General features: G+C 46.0%; 1 protein-coding gene across 2 annotated transcripts in view; it reads left to right on the forward strand.

Moving 5' to 3' along the window:
- The first annotated feature begins 2,911 nt into the window (after positions 1-2,911).
- SPRED2 (sprouty related EVH1 domain containing 2) overlaps positions 2,912-18,807 on the forward strand; it is a 106,649-nt gene continuing 90,753 nt past the window's right edge. The window contains exons 1-2 of one of the 2 annotated variants that reach the window (XM_074332071.2): positions 2,981-3,196; positions 3,645-3,766. In XM_074332071.2, the coding sequence (XP_074188172.1) occupies positions 3,741-3,766 (26 nt within the window). In that variant the 5' untranslated portion in view covers positions 2,981-3,196; positions 3,645-3,740. Of the gene's footprint in view, positions 3,767-18,807 lie in introns of both variants that reach the window. The other variant, XM_019718113.3, reaches the window with a different exon arrangement.

Here is an 18,807-nt window from a genome sequence, read left to right on the forward strand (position 1 = left end):
TCGGCGGGCCGGGCCGCACACACCTTAGCGTACAGGAGAGTCCTTGCGAAATCAGCCCACCACGCGCGCCCCGGGTGGCGGGGCAAGAGGGAATGATTTGTCGGGTCCCCCGCCACCCCCACCCCGGGGAGATCTACACTACCGGCCCTACTGGACACAGACGGGCGAGAAGTGGGAGGAAGAGGGGACGAAGGACACGAAAGAGAACGGATTGCCCAGCAGACTAAAATGTCTGCTTGTCCGGGTGCCCGTGCGGGATGGGAGGGGGCGAGGGCCGCGGCCAGCTTCCGAGTAAAACAAGACCTGCGGGTCTACTGAGCATGCCCATCCCGCGGCCACAGAGGGTCGCTCCAGCTCCGAGCTCCGGGTTTTCCTTGCGGCCGGCGGGAAGGATCCGGGTGGGGGTGCTGCCCCGCCCCGGACTCGGGATTGAGAGACTTGTAGGTGGGGGGTCCTGCTGGGGGCTTCGCTAGGTTTACATGAAGTTGTGAGCAGATCGACATTACTTTTGAAGCTGTACGATCTCACTCTGAGTCGACACCCTTGATTTGCTCATATTCAGAGCTGCCTGTCCTGTTTTGCTAGATGTGGGGGAGAGACAGAGTTGTGGGTGTTTAGCTCTTTCAGCAATGTCATTAAATTAAACCCCTAAATCCATGCCACCCCCTATTATGGTAACAATCCAGTAGACTTTAATAACACCTTGATATTCAGATCAATAAACATATCTGAGTTGTTCACCCAATAACGCCATTCCCTGGAGCGGCTGGAGTACAGTTAGTAATTGATTGAGAGGACCAAGAGGTGACCTATTAAAAACATTTACATCAAAACACCCCTTTTGGGTCATGAACAAGGCAGAAGAGAAACTGGAAGATTTTCTTTAGAGGTACATGAAGGACTGACTGGGAATGGAGGGGGGGGAGCATCGAATAATCCAGCTGGCTAGAAAAAAGAAAGGGTTGCCATTAATTTTCTATTTGCAGTGTGCTTAACACAGTACCTTCACTGTATAGCCATTTAATCTTCCCAGCAACCCTATTTGTGGGTATTATCCTGACACTACAGACACTGAACCCCAAGCTAAGAGAAGCTAAAAACCTGCTGTAGTCTGGTATCAGGGCATCCAAATGGGGAGCTGGTGAATCCTGGACCTTGAATGCTTTTCTTTGCTCCTCTCTGCCTGCTTGGTCCCAGGGTTGGGCCAGTTATTCACTGCTATTAGCAGGGAGCTGTGTGAATGAGTGGTGATGACACCAATTCAGCTTGCCTACCTGCAGAAATCAATAATTACATTACCTGCCACCTTGCCATTTGGGCACTCTGAAACTGGAGGGTGGAGCCAAAGAGATGCCCAATAAATGGATAATTTTGATATGGACAAATGTCTGTGTTCCTGGAAGTCCAGGAATGACTGAGTAGGATCTCTTTCAGCACCTCCAGGAGAAAAGCAACAATGACCAAAGGAGAGAACTGGGTAGAAGCCCTAGCTTTATGGGCATTTAGAGAACAATGAAATCGTGCTTTGTTGAGTGCTTTCTCATAGACTCTCCAAGGCCTCAAAAACTGAGAAAGACAACCTTGGCTTTGTTATCTCTGCTTTATAAAGAAACTGAAGAATTGCCAAAAGCTTCACTGAGGATCTCAGGGCTGCTAGGAGATAACAAGAATCCAGGTGTTCCTTCCATCTAGTGCCCTTTTCACCACCTCACACTAGCACTTGGCATCAAAGGTGGGTCAATCCCAATCCATGCCCACAAAGATCATGGTTGTGCTCTGCAGGAAACCTACGGTAAACCACTAGTTTCTTTCTCCTTGACTCAAGGTGAAACTCTTACTATCTTTAAAGCGCTTGTGGGTCCCCAAATGCCATATGTAGGTATATATATATCCTTTAGGTGTACTAGATTTGAGGCATATATTTAATCTACTTTTAATTGTTCAGTGGTTGCTATTTAGTTAAAATCAGTGTAGTCTTAGCATATTCAGAAGGATGGAAAAGTCTACTGTGTTTGGAAAGCAGGAAGGGGCAGGGACTTTATCTCTTGTTCTCTAGCAAGACCCCAGAAGGAAATACCCAACAGCTCTGTAATTTGTGGGACCCACTGCAAAGTAAAAACGTGGAGCCACTTGTTCAAACACTAAAAAGAATTTCAACTGCAACAGAAGAGCATCAAACCAAGCAAAGATCCCTGTGCAACTACCCAAGTTGCATGCCCAGGAAGCTAGCCCTGCCCACTGCTCAGACAGTGCTGCTTTGCAGAGCACGGGCCCACCCAGGCCAAAGCAAGAAAAATAATTTAAAGGGTAGGGAGAGGAGGACTCTTGGAACTCTCCATCTCCCCATTTCACTGATTCCCCATTGGGCTGGCAACCTCTGGCCCAGTTACTATGACCTTCAAGGCGCTGGGACTGGGCCATCCTCCACCAACACGAGACTAACTGAATAATTTAAAAAATGCTTAGGCTTACCTTTCAACCCAAGAAAGCCCATCATTTCTACTGAAATGCAAATGTTTCTGGGCTGTTGGGATTACTTTTATTTTTTTCAATGTACAAATAAAGCTTTCTTAAAAGTGCCAGTACCACCGCCAAGACAAAAAAAAAGATCAAAAGATTCACGTGAAACGGAAAAGCCTCTGCCATTCAGAACCTTGCAAAAGGCACCTGTGCCGCTGTCACCCTCCCACCCCACTGTAGGGGGTAGTTGGTCCTCAGAGAACGAGAGCCCCTCCAGCTCTCCCTGGAGTTCTCCGTCTCGGTCCTCCCATCTCCCCTCCCGGATTTTTTATCCAGGGGTTTGGTAGAAGGGAGGAAACTAAACAGGAGCCAGATGTGTGCAAGTCCTCGGCTCCCGCCTCCTCTCTCCTCTCGGGTATTTTAAAACCCGGAGCGCTGACAGAAGAGGATTCGGAGCCAGACAGACACAGCGCAAACAACTCCGTTCCACGGCTCCCCTGGGAGTGAAAGCCAGGAGGGGCGGGGGGCGGGGGGGAGGAAGCCGGGCATGCTCAGTAGGCGGGACAAAGTTTTTTTTTTTCTCCTCTCTCTGTCTCTCTCTCTCTCTCTGTCTCTCTCTCTCTCCTCTCTCTCTTTTTTTTTCGATCGCAAGTAGGAAGCTTTTTGCACTCCACCACCTCTGGCCGCTGGGAAGACGTCATCGCTTCCGCCCCACTTCCTCCTCCTGTTGGCGGCGGTGAGAATCCAATATGGAGTAAATCGGTGGAGTCGAGAGATGGGGCTCGGACGGGGCGTCCTGCACCGCCTCCCAGGCGCACCTCCCCCGGCCGCCGACCGCTCCCCGGAACCGTGATTGGCCCGGCCCCCCGGGGGCGACCCCGAATCGAGCCCCCACCCGCGGCTGGCCCTCCCCTCTCAGCAGACCCTGCCGCTTCACAGCGCGCTTGTTTTTCTCCTCTCCCTCACCGCCGTCCCCTGCCCAAACCTCTCCCCCTCCACCCGCTGCCGAGCCCCCGAAGCCCCCGCCCGCCCCGCGTCTCGGCGCTGCGGCGCTCTCTCGCTCCTCAGCTTTCCTTTGCACCCCTTCCCCCAAACCACCCCGTGCTCCGGTCGCCCTGCTTCCCCTTCTGCCTTTTGCGGCGCCCCCTTCATCTCTAGCCGTCCCCCCTCCCCAACCAAATCAGGCGATCTCCGGAGATGTGAAGACCGGGGTGAGCGGACAGGAAGATGAAGGGAGCAAAGCTGCCCGCCCCGGGACAGGCGTCTAGGTGAACAGGAAAATGACCGAAGAAACACACCCGGACGAGTAAGTTTGGCGGCGGGGTGGGACAAGTGTGCCCCACGGGGGCAGCGTGAGGTCCGGGGCTGAGGACGCAGGCGGGGACTCTCGTAGGGTGAACTTGGTTGGCATGGGGTGCAGCGCCTCGATGGCCTGTGGGGTTTGAGATGCTATATTTCCCCCCCTTGTTGTTGAAATGAGGAGGGGGCAAAAACTGCTGCGGGCTGGCGGGGGCGCGCCTGGGGTCGGCGGGCTGGTGGCCGCTGCAGGGACCAAGGGCGCACCGGTGACCTCGGGGCGGTCCCTGCTCCCTCTCCGGGGAGTTACAAACATCCCACCCCCCAAAATTTTCGGCGGCCGGAGGAATACCTGACACCCCCACACCGGTTTCCTGTGGTCGGTGGGTTTTTCCTTGGTGACTTTGTGCCTCTCCCGCCCCACCGCTGGCCCTGCGGTCCCTTCGGGAGCCCTCTGGGGCCGAGGCTCCGCCATTTCGTTTTCTTGAATCGCTCTTATTTGCATACCACATTTTCATTCATAAAAAACACGGCCGAGCGAGGGGAGGACAGGGCGCGGGGGTCTGCGTGTGCCCGGGTCCCCGCGCGGGCCAGCGTGCTGGAGCCACCCCCTGGGGTCCCGTGGCGCGTGCAAATGTGTGTGCGCGCGCTTATGGGCCCGGGACAGGCTCCCGGCCGGGTAGGGGCAGCTCGGGGGGCGGATCCGAGGCGTGTGCGGCGGGGGCGGGCGGGAGCGTGCGGGGCAGCGCGCTGCGGGCGTGTGTGTGTGTGCGCGCTCGCGTGTGCGCGCGTGCACAGGCGTGCGTGTCCCGCCTGCGGGCCGGAGGGGGAACAATGCTCGGGGCGCTCCGCCGGAGGGGCTCCTGGCCAGCTTCGCCGCCCCCTGCGGGACCCGTGCTTTCTCTAGCCCCGGGCCAAAGTGCAGCTCCCTCCGGCCTCGCAGTCGCGGAGTCAGCTTTGGTTTTTTTCCCACCCGCGCCCGAGGCGGTTCCAATAGCGGGTGCAAACGAGGCCCGGCCGCTGGGCTCGGCGCCTGAGGTCATCGGCCTCGGGTCCGAGCGGTCACCGCACGGCGGCCACTGCCGCTGCTCAGCGGCTGTGCCAACCACCTTTTTTTTTTTTTTTGTGAATAAGACGCTCTCCTTTATTGTCACATGATAGCCCTCCCCTCCTCCCCTGTACATTCATAAATCCCAAGTCTGCCTCGGCTCCTTTCATTCAGAGCTGCCATTAGCCAAGGTAGCGGCGGCGCTGGTTTGGACGCAGAGCCTTTCCGCAGCCGTGGGGTGGACACCTAGAGGGAGGTCCCACGATTGTGTTCCCGGGGGCGTGAGGCTTGCGGGTAGCCGGCTCCCGAGGTCCCAGGTCTTTTGCCTACGCGAGCATTGAGACTCCGTGCAGAGAGGGGAAGTGACTCAGGGCTTGGGCGACTGAAAGGGCTTCTCCTAGAGCAGGTGACAGAATGTTGTGCTCTACTCTAAGAACCTACTCCTTTTTTTAATGCCCTTTTGTCCTTTGGCGTCTTCTGTTGCCAGTGAGGACTTGGGAGTTCTGGTCTTTGGGAAAGGGAATTTCCTTCCCGTGGGTCCCCAGGGACCGTTGATTGCAGTAACCCCTAGTCTGCCACACACCCGTCGCTGGAGAGGATTCTGGTTGGAGTGTATGTCGTGGTCCTCCCATCACATCTGTTGGTCTTGCTATTTTAGACATTTTGCTTGGCCTTCATATACAGTATCTTGAAATGGGAAAATAGAAAGTTGTGCTTCTAGCTGAAATATGGGGGCGGTATATGCTGCTGGGCCTTGCCCTCTTTAGGATTTGATTAATAACAGGTATTTCTATGGTTCCTCGTTTGTCCCTGCACATGCAAATAGCAGTAGTAGCAGGGAGGGACACTTGCCGTGCTGTGCCGTGCTGAGCTTTGGAATCCCCAAGATTGTTCCGACCACCCCACATCGGGTTCCTTGGCTCCATCCCTTATGAATACTGGCCTGGAGTCTCTTTTCATGGCATGTTAGCTTTGCTTCCTACCTCATCTGGTATCCAAAGCCGAAGGACATAAGGTGTGATCACCAGGAAGAAATAAGCATCTCTGGTTCAGGCTTTCAGAGCAGTTCAGCATGCAACCGCCTGCCCCCACTGCTGTCAGTAGCCCAGTTGAGACAATGCATATTTGAGGACACATTCTGGTTTCAGTTAGAGAATCAGAAAGCTGTGGCGCCTTGGCCCACTGCAGAAATGGCCTTCTCAGGATTATTTTTAATGTAATGACCTTGGCATGAGACATGAAATGCCTGGTAAGAAAGCAGGCTGCATGGGTTGTAAACTGGCATTTGTGGACACTGTCCATTATATTGTTCAACGTTATTATATAGTGACCCATCTATTTCCTTTTAAATGTTAGTGCCAGAAAGGTTTCTCTCTGAGTTAACAGAGCTTGCTGTGATTGTTGTTGTTGTTGTTTTTCTTTTTTAAATGTTACCACTGGAAGCTCAGAGTCAAAATTATTGCTTGATTTTGGTAGCCATGTTAGCCTAGGTTTTTGCTAGATTTGTTTACTTCTCTTCTATGAATTTTGATCTTCTATTTCTTCTTCTAACAGTTTCATCTTTGAGGTCCCCCGGATACCTTTTGGAAGTAGGCAAGGTGTGTTACTTATAAAGAGAATTTGTGACATCAAACTGGAGACCTAGGGGAGTTACATTTGTGCCTTAGGTAAAATAGATTTTCTTGAGAGTCCACACATATTTAAGGTTTCTATTAAATATCTGCTACATTTTACATCAGAATACAGTAAATCAGAATCTTACAACTGGTAAAATTATGCTTAATTTTAAAAAATAATGAATGTTTTGTCTTCTAATGTTCTTTCCATGTCAATTTAAAACTCCTTTCTAATAAGCACATAGTAATTGAGGAAAGCTTGTCTGCTCTTTTCATTGTTGGTCCTAAAAAATAGCTTCTATATAGAAAATTCATTGACTCTTCTTTGATCCCACTCCAGATGGAAATGTATGTTAAGATTTACAATTCACCACATTTTTTATAATTTAAAAAGTAAAGAGCATCAACAAACTACTGAAACTGGTCTTTTGTACATAGGAGTGGACAATTTTTAAAAAATTATCTTTAAAGGATCTTTCAAGCATTTGATTATGCCTATGAATGGTTTGGAAATTTGAAGACAAAATGAAGAAATCCTTCTCAAGTGAGCTCTAACCCTAGAGGCATCAGGCCTTCATTCAGCTTTGTATTTTGTTCCTCTCATGAACTCCTCTGCAACACACATCTTGCTGAGAGAAAGGACTTGCAGCTTGCCTGCAGTCATATTTCAGTGTTGAAAGGTTTCCCGTTTTTTAAAAAAAGGCTTAAATATTTTTGCGGAACCATTTCAACATTAGACATCAGAACTCGTATATACTTGAGCTTGCTTCCCAAAAGATGAGGATACTCTTTGGTGAAACCATGGTACCATTATCACTCTTAACAAAATTAATAATTCCCTGATGTCTTGAATACTCAGTCTCCACTGCCTGAAAAATGTTTCTTATAAATGGTTATTTCAGCCAGGGCCCAATCAAAGATCATTCATTCAATGCATTTGTGAAATACACTTAAGGTTCAAGGCTTAGCCATTTGCTCACTTTCTGATCTAAGGTGAGTTACTCAGTATCTCACCTAGGTTTTAGCTGAGTGAATAAAATGGGAATAAATGTTACTGATTTCATGGAATTACTGTGAGAATTAAATGGGATAGTTTATGTAAAGCTTACAGTCCAGCACCAAATGTAAAACAAGTGTCTTCAGTGGCTCTTTAGAGGGCACTGAGGTAGGTTTTTTTACAGCTTGTTAATTTGCAAATAACCCTGTTAATTTTCAAATAACCCTGGGAGGAGGTGTTAACCCATTTAACTTATGAGAAAGCTTAAGTAAAGTTACTTGCCCAAGACAGCAAACATTTTTTTTTTAGCATTTCATTTCATCTTCTTAACAAGCCTATGAGGAGATGGTATTATTACTCCCATTTATAGATGGGGAAGTTGAGGCACAGGCAGGTTAATCTGCCCAAGGTCATATCCTTAGTAACTGACGGGGCTAGGATTTGGGCACCCCAGCAGTCTGGCTCAGGAAGGATTGTTTTTAACCACTGTGTGGTACTGTCTCAGAAGGGGAGAGCATGCCCAGCTTTGGGCATTCTGATTTCAGACTTCACACTTTCTGCCAGTCATGCTGTTCCTAATTCTGAATTGGTCACAGTCTGTCACTGCCATAATTTTCTCCACTTCCCTGAAAATGCAATGAGGCACGTAGTGAATTAAAGTGAATTTAAATAAACGTGGGCTTGAGAATTCTGTGATACACCTGAAGATCTTAGGAGAAGGGTGAATTCAGAGTTGGTTAGTACTGTACATTCATTGGAATGACAGTTGTGGAAATTAGACCCGGTACAACAAGTATTGATCAGTTTTCTTTGTGTTAGCCTTAAAAAGGGGATGTGTTTCTGTTCTATATGAGTAGTATCCTTAAGTGTTAAAAACATGGAGTTGACGTAGCAGAATGGGAGCTTTGGTTCGTTTTTCAGAAAATCTCAAAAACAAGACAAAACAAAAAAATTTGGAAAGACCTTAACAGGCTTTGTAAGCCAGGACTTGGTAGTATAGTCATTGTCTTTGCATAAAGTCGTAGTATCAAGTGTAGTGCCTTCTGCACGGCCTTACATCTTGTTAGGTGGTAGGCCTGGACTAACGTCCATCTACTGGGTTTGCCTCCATAGGGATATTAGCAAATGCTACTACCTCCTTTCTAGCTATAGCTGGTTCCCTCTGCTTTCCAGTTTCTTTAGCCAATAAAATGTATAAAAAGTGAATCAGTACAAATACCAAAACTATACTGCTTCAGCCTGTTTATTTGTGCCCTTTACTCTGGAATTCTTTGTTCCTTCCCTTCTCCAACAAGTGAAATTCTGCTCATTCCCCCCAAGTAGCTCCGAGCCATTTCTTTTATAAGAGGTCCTCCTAGACTTTCCCCACACCCACTCTCAAAGTCAAAATCGAGGACTCTATAGCATTTCCCCCAATACTGTGTGGCCGTTACCACCATTTCGAGTTGGGTGTATACCCCGGGTAGAGTCTGTCCCAGAATAAGGGCTTTTTGGATTCAGAGTTACCTCTCCACTGCCTAGTTTTCTAGTTGGCCCAGTAGCAATGGTAACTTAATAAACGTCTATTGAATAAAAATGGGTCTAACTATTTAAAAATGCTTTTTCGTCCTTGTTGACTAATGTAATTACTACACTTGTATTTGGTTAACTTAGGGTGTGTAGAATCCCTCCTTCTGAGGAACTCCCATGTTCACGTGAAACCCTTGGAATGGTTTGTGGAAACTGGGTACAGAACTAGCTGGTGGTGGTGATCGAGGATTGACAATTCAAAACCATTTTGATTGCAGTCACTGTTGTGGGAACTGGGAAGTAGAAGATGGTGAGCGCAGTCGGCCAGGGCCTGTGTTTCTGTCTCTGCAGGAGAATCTCTGCAGAAATCACAATATTAACAATTTGTAGTAGCTGCAGGATTCTGATGGAGTCTTAACACTTGAAGTTGGAGACAGCTGTGCTGATGAACTCCGGTACTGGCATAGTTCCTATGTTACTGGGCTGAACACAAATATACAATCTAACAGCAAAATCCTCTGAAACCGAACAAGATGATAATAGAGGCAGCGAGGTTTTGATGTGTGTGGTTGTTTGTTTTGGCGTGTTTTCTCTTATGTAAATGGGGCTGACTTTTTTTTTAAGACCCAGCCATATTGATAAACTTGATGACTGTGTCTTTTGAATCAATATTTAAGGCTATAACATTGATGATTTTTTAAGGCATTTTCTAGGGCTTTTAGTTGCTGGAGTAGCAAGAGTATTTTGCACTGGTGCATACAGTGCTGTGTGGCGCAAAATGCATTTTCTTTTCTTTTTCTTTTTTAAGGAGGGCGCAACTCACAGTGGCCCATGCGCGGATTGAACTGCGACCTTGGTGTTATTAGCACCACGCTCTAATCAACTGAGCTAACCGGCCACCTCCCAAAATGCATTTTCTTGTGCTTGCCCTGGGTTGGGATGAAGGATTGTTACCACAGCTTGACATGTGTCCCATGTCAGGGAAAGGAAGTCCAGCCAGGATCTTAGTGAAATCCTTGATAGTAACTGGCTTAAGAGTTGGCTAAATTAAGGAACAACTGTTGGTAACAACTCATTTCTCAGGTAATGTTTGTCAACAATATGTTCACATGTGGCATATTGCACACCTGATAGCAAATTGTGCTAGTGTTATTTATGTTCCTCTCAAAGGGTAGTTGAATACTTATGTAAAAACAATTTCTGTTTACCTGCACGTAAGCGTAGAGGTGGATTTTGACTTCAGCATTTAGTAGTTGTGATTGAAGAGGTTAGAACAACATGGGCAGCCTCTAAAATGTATGTCTGGCTCCTCTGTGTACAGAAATAATGATTTTTCAAATCTGGTTGTTTTCATTCGTAGATATAGTCCTTCTGGTCTATTCATAAATGCTTAAAACTTAATTATCAGATTCAGTGTTAAAATTGTCTTTCCTAGTTCACCTAGTAATGACATCTTTGTCTTTTCACTTTCTTTATTATTTCTTTCTCTGCTTGTATTGCTTTGGCTCTGGCTTCCAGTATTGATTTTTTTTTTCCAGATAAACACTGTTCATTTTGTATGTGCCTCCCACCTGGAATACCCTTCTTGATGTGGGAATAATAGTTTATTAACCCTTATGTCCGAAGTCTGGCAGAGTGCTGGGCCCATAGTCGGCTTTCTACAAATGTTTATTGATTGGTTAAATAATCATTAATTTAAAAATAATTTTACTTTATATAAGAATGTAAACAGTTATTCTTATTGTACTTAATCCAAAAAGACTTGGAGGTTGCTTTTTTGGTTGCCATGAGTGGCAGGCTGCCATGATTGTAGTGGGAGAAGCTTGGGGTTTGGGGTGACACCCTGCCCTTGCTCTCTACTGAGTGATTACTTAGGTTACTTAATGCAATTGAAGTTAATTCTGCTGCCTCCTTCAGAGGCTGTTAGGAAGTGGAAATGTAAAGCATTTGAGCACAGCACCTGATGAACTGGGAATTCAGTGGCACTCATCCACCTCTGGTAGGTCTCAAATCGTGTAGCAAGGTATCATTTATTTTCAGAATTTACAAGGCAGAGGATATCCATTAACTATGTTAGCTTCACAGCAACCTTTTCAAGCAGGAAACGGGGATTCTCACCTTATGCCTAAGAGAACTGAAGTGACTTGCTGGGGGAGGAGGGTTTGTGGGAGGAGAATTAGAGCCTAGAAATCGTGTTTTGCTTTTCCTTTGGCTTCCCAATGCTGTCCTGGTAGGTCCCTCTAAAATAGCAGCTTAGTTTTTGTGCTATAGTATCAGCAGTGCCCAGCTGACTGTTGGCCCCTTTCCTCAGTGGTCCTAGTTAGTTATGCTCTTTGAGATTTTATGTCTTTCAGTAGCTTGTCTCCACTTCTTCTCAGTGTACTTACCTATAGTAGCATCCTTGGGCCTCCTGCCATTCCTGTTTGTGGTCTAGAAATCATATTGCCAACGGTGTTCAAATCGTTTCTGAAACAAGAGTCAATGGGCTTGGTGGGGACGGGGGTTAAGGGTTCACTTAGGAGTAAGTTGGCTTATGGCTTGTTTCGTCCTCTGTGTCAGTGTTTGTATCTTATATTTCCAGCCAAGGAATAAAGTGGATGCTGGGCCATAGGTTTAATTTAATCATCAACACCCCAATAATTTTACTCATTTTTACAGGCCTTTGAAAGCCACATAAGTGTGAATATAGTTTTAATATAGTAATGAAATCTCTCTCCTTTGCTAAATAGGTTAAATCAAATCTGTGATTTTTCTCAGGCTCAGAATTCCAAAACAGACCTGCGCTGCCAGGGTGATAGGCCCAGGCTCAATGTTCCTTCTGGACCTGAAGGCCTAAGAGTTGCCTTCTCATTAATCTACGTGTGGACAGGTTTCAGATCAGGAGTCCTGTTTGTACACCAGCTGTGCATCTGGTACCACCCATTTTTAGATGTCTTTTACACTGAAGAAAATTAGGGGATACTAGATTACAGGTGTCCGTTTGCATCTTGATTGACTGTCTGACTGCCAGCGTGACTACCAGAGCTGTTTTTCCTTTCCTTCCCCTCTTTCTGCAGGGTTCCTCCTGGAGCTGCAAACATTGGGATTCCCAGATTTGGGGTGGGAGAGAAACTCTTCCTTCAGAGTATTAAAGGAGCTGTATGCCCTTCCCAGAGTCCCCTAACAAGTTTTTTAGGGTGAGTGTTTGTAGTGTGCACATGCACTTGTGTACTCACACGTGGATGGACTATGTCCAACACTCAAGCATCCACAAACTGTAGGCGAGGAAAAGATTCAGAGAGATTAAGTATTTTGTCTGAGAACACAGAGCAGGATTTGTTATTTTTAACCCAGGTCTTTTAACTTCAAATCTCGTGTCTGTAGAACAATATTATGTGCCATAACTTCATAGAGCTTCAGTTATCTTGTATATAAAAAAAAAATTGGGTTGCGGGTACAGTTTGATTCTATTACTGTTAGTGAGTGGAATTAGAACTCACTTAGAATACTCTAAATGCCTCAAAACTGTGAGGTGACATTTCTTCCTTGCAGTCCTGTTTAGGTCTGTGGAACAGGGAACCAGTGCCCACTTATGTGGCTTTTTCTGTACTGATACAAAGAACAGCTCTACAGGTACCGCTTTTGGAAAGAGAACGAGCCACCGTCGCCTTGATGGAAAGCGTTTGTGCCTGTGCTTTCACCAGTTTTGAGAAGAGGATCAATGGAATGTGCATAGGGAATCACCTGGGAATCTTGTAAAATGACGATTCTGACTCAGCTTGAGATTCTGCAGTTTTAACAGACTTCCAGATGCTGGAAGTTTGGACCACACTTTGAGTAGCAAGGGCCTAGCGATGGTTGTGGTGGTTGGCAATGCGCTCACAGCTGCCAGGTTCGTGTCTTCAAAGGCGACTTCACATACTCTGCGTTTGGAATCTGTTGAAGACGCTCATTGGACAACCTACACTGAGAGATAGTATCAAGCTCCTGCACTTCCTATCCCTGGCAGGATCTCCAGCTTTGAGATATACGAGTAGCTTGATTTCAGATGGGAATGTGCCAGAAGACTTTTTTTACATATGGCTTAAAAAAAGTTCTTGCTGGATGCCAGGAGACCCAAGAGTTCCGTCACTTAAAAAGAAAGATGAGTTGCAGCACTTTGTCATGTCTGATAGCTGGCACTCTGCACCTTCCAGACAAATCAGGCTTGTATGGGAAGCCTGCCGCCCTGGGAAGCAGGCACAGCGCAGCCCTAGAAGAAATCACAGGAAGTAATTAAACAGAGAAGGTCAGAGAAAGAGGAAGTGGTTGTGTTGTTTCTGATGCGAATAGCATTGTTGTTCCTGGGGAATCAAGATCTTGATGTTTAAGTCTTCTGGAATGTGACTGCTTGGGGATTTGATTGTATTTAAATTGCAGCCCTTTTAGTTTATTCTTTTAGACAGCAATCTAGTTAGGAAATGAATTGCTTTTAGGTCTTATCAGGAATCCCCACGTGCCTAAGTCGAAGTCTTAAGCAGGGAGTTGCTTATAGCTTGGCAAATTGCACTTAAATGAAATGAATGTCAAGACTATTAGAGGTTAATTTTAGGTGTCTGGAGTTCTCCCTAATTCTCCTGATTAAACACTTTAACATAATAGTTTCCTTAATTGGAATAATGATAGAATATTAGCATGTATGTTAAGCCATTTACCCCAATTTGTATATGTGCCGCCAAAGCGAGCACTCATTTACCCCAATTTGAATAGGGTTAAAATGCAAATTATCCATCACTTGTCAGTGCTTACTCTTTAGAGATAGTTCATGGTGAGAGATGGGGGAAGAGACTGGAATTTGAATGGGATTGGGGCTTTCTCCTTGGGGAGCATTGCTAAGAGCACTGAAGTCAGAGACCCACCCCCACCCAGAGAGGTGCTAAAAATACCAACGCCTGCGATCATGGCAGCTCCAACATGAGGTAGATGCAATGGGAAATCTGAAATAAGCCGACCAGAGACCCTCTCTGGCTATACTTTCATTAGCCTGTCATATTTTTCTTTCAGAGGAAGGTGATAAGAGACTTAAGGCCCCTTCCCAGCATTTAGATTCCCCCTCTGAAGTCTTGAACTGATGCCACTACCTAGCGGTTCCCAAACGAGTGGCTGGGAACAGTAAGCCCTCCCCGTGTTGTTTGTGAACCGAATACATTAATGTCTCCATATATATGTATTACTCTCTTGTCCTGTATTTATGGAATAATAAACTACAATCTCATTAAAATACTACTGAATTTATGGTGGATGTTTGTCATATGTTTCTCAACTCACAGTTATTAAAAAGTACAGCCATAGTCCCTGGGGAGGGAGGCTAGTCGCTGAATTTTCTCTCTTTGAGTCCCTATGCTTAGAAAGTTGGGTGTCGTTGCTGTGACCCTCATTCTGGATGGAAGAACAGAAGTGTGGTCATTCTGTAGGTGAGGTGTATGAAGAGGGTGTGTTCCTACTCCAGGGTGAATTGGGTGGAAGGTCTGAAGGAAAGCAGGACAAGTTTAGTTGGAGGTTTCGGGGGGTGGGGAGGAGTTAAAAATAAGTCGGGACACCTCCCCTAGAGACTTGGCATCAAGTTGGGTCTTCTCATAAAAGGAGGGAGCGATGGGGGATTGAGTCTTTTCTGTCTTCCAACTCTGCCCTCTTGTAGTCAGCATTTATCAAACACCTGTGCTGTGTAGCACACAACTCTTTATTGTGGAAAAGAGGATAAAGCCAGCACTAGAAGCTCTTGATGGATACCAAGTAGCAGAGAAGATGGGTACCCAATTACAATGTGTAGTAAGTTCCGGGAGTTAGGAAACTTAGGTTCCCATCCCTTCTTTGCCACCACCCAGTAGTTCCCAAACGAATGGCTGGGAACCGGTAAACACTTCAGTGGGACCTGGATTGAGTAAGATCCTGGTGTGGGACCTCAGGCAAGATGTTGAGCTTTTTCTCTGGATTCAGCTTTTCATCTCTAAAATAAAGCGATTGAATAATAGCAGTATATTGGAGAACAAAACTCTTCTCCTTCCGAATATTGCAAGGATAGTCCAAGTTTAAAAAGCTTATTCTTCGAATAATATTCTTTTTAAAAATAGAGACAAATAACAAAAAAAGAAGTTAAAATACTTCTTGCTGTACCAGCTGGGGGGAGAGTTCACTTTCAACAAGGTGGGATTTGAGTTGAGGTTTGGAGGACTCAGCTAAGGATGGTGGTGGTATTCTGGGGGAGATGGGCGGGTCAGGCAAGTTGGGGAGGAGCCGTATTGTGGCCAAAGGTTTCTTCCAGAGGCAGAGAAACTCAGAGAAAAAGCAGGTCCAGTCAGTTGAGGCTAAACTTGGGAGGTTATTGCGTGCCTGGCTAACAAAGTAGGTATTCGGACTTTTGTTCTTTAGGTATAATGGAGCTATTTAAGGTTTTGGAGCAAAGAAATGATGAAACAATGTATTGGTAAATTCATAGAGGGCAGGGTGTAGGCGAGGCTGGGGCCCAGGAGACCACCAACAGTGGTGACCCCGCCATATCTGGGCAGGAGGACTTTTTCCTCCGGCTTTAATGAAATGCATTAGGCCTTGCTATAGGAACCTCTGTTCCAAAGAGGTTGTCATTACGTTTATTAGAAGATGCTCAAGGGGGCTGTGAAATTCCGAACAGAGTTAACCAACTTACTTTGTAGATCAAACCCAAGTGAGGGTTTTTCCTTTTTTTTTTTTTCGGTATTGTTACTTCTGCAGGAACACAGTACTTGGTCAACTGAAATTGCCCATGTGAAGTGGAGAATACATCGTCTTTTCTAAGTAGAGTAAAATGGTTTCAACTTGACCACAAAATTGTAGAACTGGAGAGGATCTTAGAAAAATACCAGCTCAGCTCCCTTCTTTTACACATTGCAATCCAGAGGTTGAGTGATGAACCCAGGGTGACACAGCTAGTTGGTGGTTTGGGATATGTCAGCAAGCAGATGTCACTGGCCTTGGTTTCAGTCCTGTTTGGGGTCCTATGTTAAACATTCGTGATAATTGCTACCCTCGAGTGGTTGAACCCTCAGGAGAGAGGAAAAAGATGGTGGAAACTTATTCAATTCAGATAATCATGGCCTGTGTTGACAGTGAACCATCAAGATTGCTAGCCTTGGTTAGCCCCTGGACGAGGTTGATAGATGAGCTTTCCAAATGCTGTCCCTGTGTGTCTCCCCTACAGATGGCAGGTGGAGGTCCCAAGGGATGGCTTCCCCATGTTGTGTTTCAGGGACAGCCAGGTAGGGAGTGGAGGCAGAGGAGGGTCTCCTTAGCTCACCATCCTGGGAGAGGAGATGATGAGCCCGTAGATGAACATGTTGAAATACAGGTGATGTTCCCAGGTGTTTGCATCTGGGCACCAGCAAACGAAGTGTATGAAACATTACCTGTGCGTGTTCTTCCTCCCCAGCTCCAGCGCCTTCTGTTCTCCCCCATGTGTTTGTTTTGATGTGAACTGCCAAGGTGGTGTGGTCATAGATAGCAGGAAGTGGAGTTGACGTGCAGGTCTCCTGGGGTGGGGGTGGTGGATGCCAGGATGGGAAGGGTGGCGGTGTGGGCACATTCTTGTGAGAACTCTGCACACTTCTAAGCCCACAGGTGCTGTTACGGCAAAGAGAGGAAGGGAAGAGTTGACCAGCTGGTCATGTAATGAACGTTTTTTTGTGGTAGCTTTTTACTTGAAGTTTTTATAAAGTTGCTATCCCGTAGGTGAACTCCAGATAAAGTCAGGATTACCCTCTGTACCAAATCACACAGCTCAGTAAGTATTGTGGCAAAGAACATGTAAAACCTAGGCTTGAGAAAGACTGAAAACAGTCCCCAAACCAAGACATACTCTGCCTGAGAAGCAGCAGACAGGCTGGAGGGCACCCCACGGCGAGACTTGATCCATTTCCCAATCCTGCTTTGAAAGTATAGTTCTGTCAGGACTCCTCTTGGGATAGCAAGATTCATACTTTATTAAAATAACTAAATTCATATCCTGCTTGTGTAGGATAGGAAACTCATATTTTTAAAAAATTTCATTTTCTTGAGGTTCTACACTGCTTGCATTTTGTTTCCCCTTAATCCCCATCAGATGGGCATCCTTCTTACAGAGTAAAAGGGCCCCTTGTGAGCCTGAAGATGCCATTGTGGAGTTTCAGGCCCCTCGTCCCAGCCCTTCTGGACCATCCAAATGGTCAGGGTGGTTTAGTTATATAAACGGCTTACCTGCAGATTCCCCCCCTTCCACATTCTTCTTGTTTCGAATTGAGCAGTACAACAGTGACCAGGAGAATTAGACAGGTGTGGCCCACCCCCAGCGCTGGCATGCAGCCTGAAGCGGAACCCCTCCCTCACTGTCCTGTCAAGGACGCAAGAGGAGCATATCCGGCCTTGGTTTGGGATGCTGTCTGGGACACCACGCCCTCTGTCTTTCCACACTTACCTTCCCTCCCTCTGTGTCAGTATTTTAAAAATCCCGGAGATGCTAATATACCATAGACTAAGACAGGGTTTGGAAGAGGGTTGTAACCAACCCAAATGGCATTGACCAGGGAGCTTTGACTCTTTTTTAAAGATCCCCCTGGGTGACGGATGTTAACTAGACTTATTGTGGTGGTCATTTCACAATATATACAAATGTTTGAGTCATGTTCTACCCCTGAAACTGATGTAACGTTATATGTGAATCCTGATTAGTCCATCATCTCAGAGGGCATTCACTACCAGTGACCGGGAATGTTCTGAGGAATGTTATTCCTTCCCTTCCCACACTTTCCTCTAAGTGCCATCTCATTCCGGTTAGATAACAAATCTCTTACGGAGGAAGATACCACATTGATGTTAATGTGAAGTGAGAGCATAAGAGACAATAAAAAATGAGTCCTGACTGTGGATCCAAGAGGACTTTTATTTAATAAAAGAAAATTCTAAAGCACACGAAAAAAATCACCTACAGTTGTCCAAGATTATGACTTTTTTTATTATTTTTTTTAAAAAGGTTTGGCTGAAACTTTGAAAGCCGTACTGCTCTTTTTTCCAGAAGTTTTCCTTGGTGATGTAACATAGATGCCTTTAGAATACGAATTTAGCTATTTTAATAAAGTAGTAAACGTAGAGCAGTTTTTTGTTTTGCCTTCTTTTCTTTTTTTGGTGAAGTGGGGCCATTTGTATTACAGAGAACAGTGTGGGGCCTGTACTTGCTCAAATTTGAGGGAGAACAGAGTTATAGAATCATATGCTTTTACCTAGACATGAAAATACATGGACTTGAAACAGATGTCTCTAAGAAGAACTGATGCCAGGTTTTAAGATTATTAGTTGTCACCCAGAAGTGTGGCACCACATGGGAATGTGGGGAAGGCTGAATAATTGTTTTTTTTTGTTTGTTTGTTTTTTAAGGAGGGCGCAGTTCACAGTGGCCCATGTGGGGATGGAACCGGCAACTTTGGTGTTATTAGCACCACGCTCTAACCAACTGAGCTAACCAGCCACCCCCTGAATAATTGTTTTAATATCTGGGGAGAAAATGTGAAACAGTCTTACACAATGTGAGTGTATCTAATGCCACTGAACCATACACTTAAAAATGGTTACAATGGTATATTTTATGTTATATATGTTTTGCCACAATTGAAAAAAACCTCAAACCAAAGAAATGGGACCAAAGTCAATGAATGACTTTGTAAGAACTCAAAGACCTCTTTCCAGAAAAATTGCAGGCTGAACACAACCTCCTGGGCTCCTGGGCTTCAAACGTCAAATCTCCTGTTTCACATCGTCATCTGTAGATTTCTAGCTTCCAGTAATCCCTGCCTAGTCCCCTGTGCTGCCTTCTTCTCCTCCTCTCCCCCTAAAAGCTCCCTTCACAGAAGTTTGAGGCAAAT

The sequence above is a fragment of the Rhinolophus sinicus genome, chromosome 2 (assembly GCF_057876585.1).
Source record: "Rhinolophus sinicus isolate RSI-liver-muscle chromosome 2, RSI-T2T, whole genome shotgun sequence".
In the NCBI taxonomy this organism is placed as follows: Eukaryota; Metazoa; Chordata; class Mammalia; order Chiroptera; family Rhinolophidae; genus Rhinolophus; species Rhinolophus sinicus.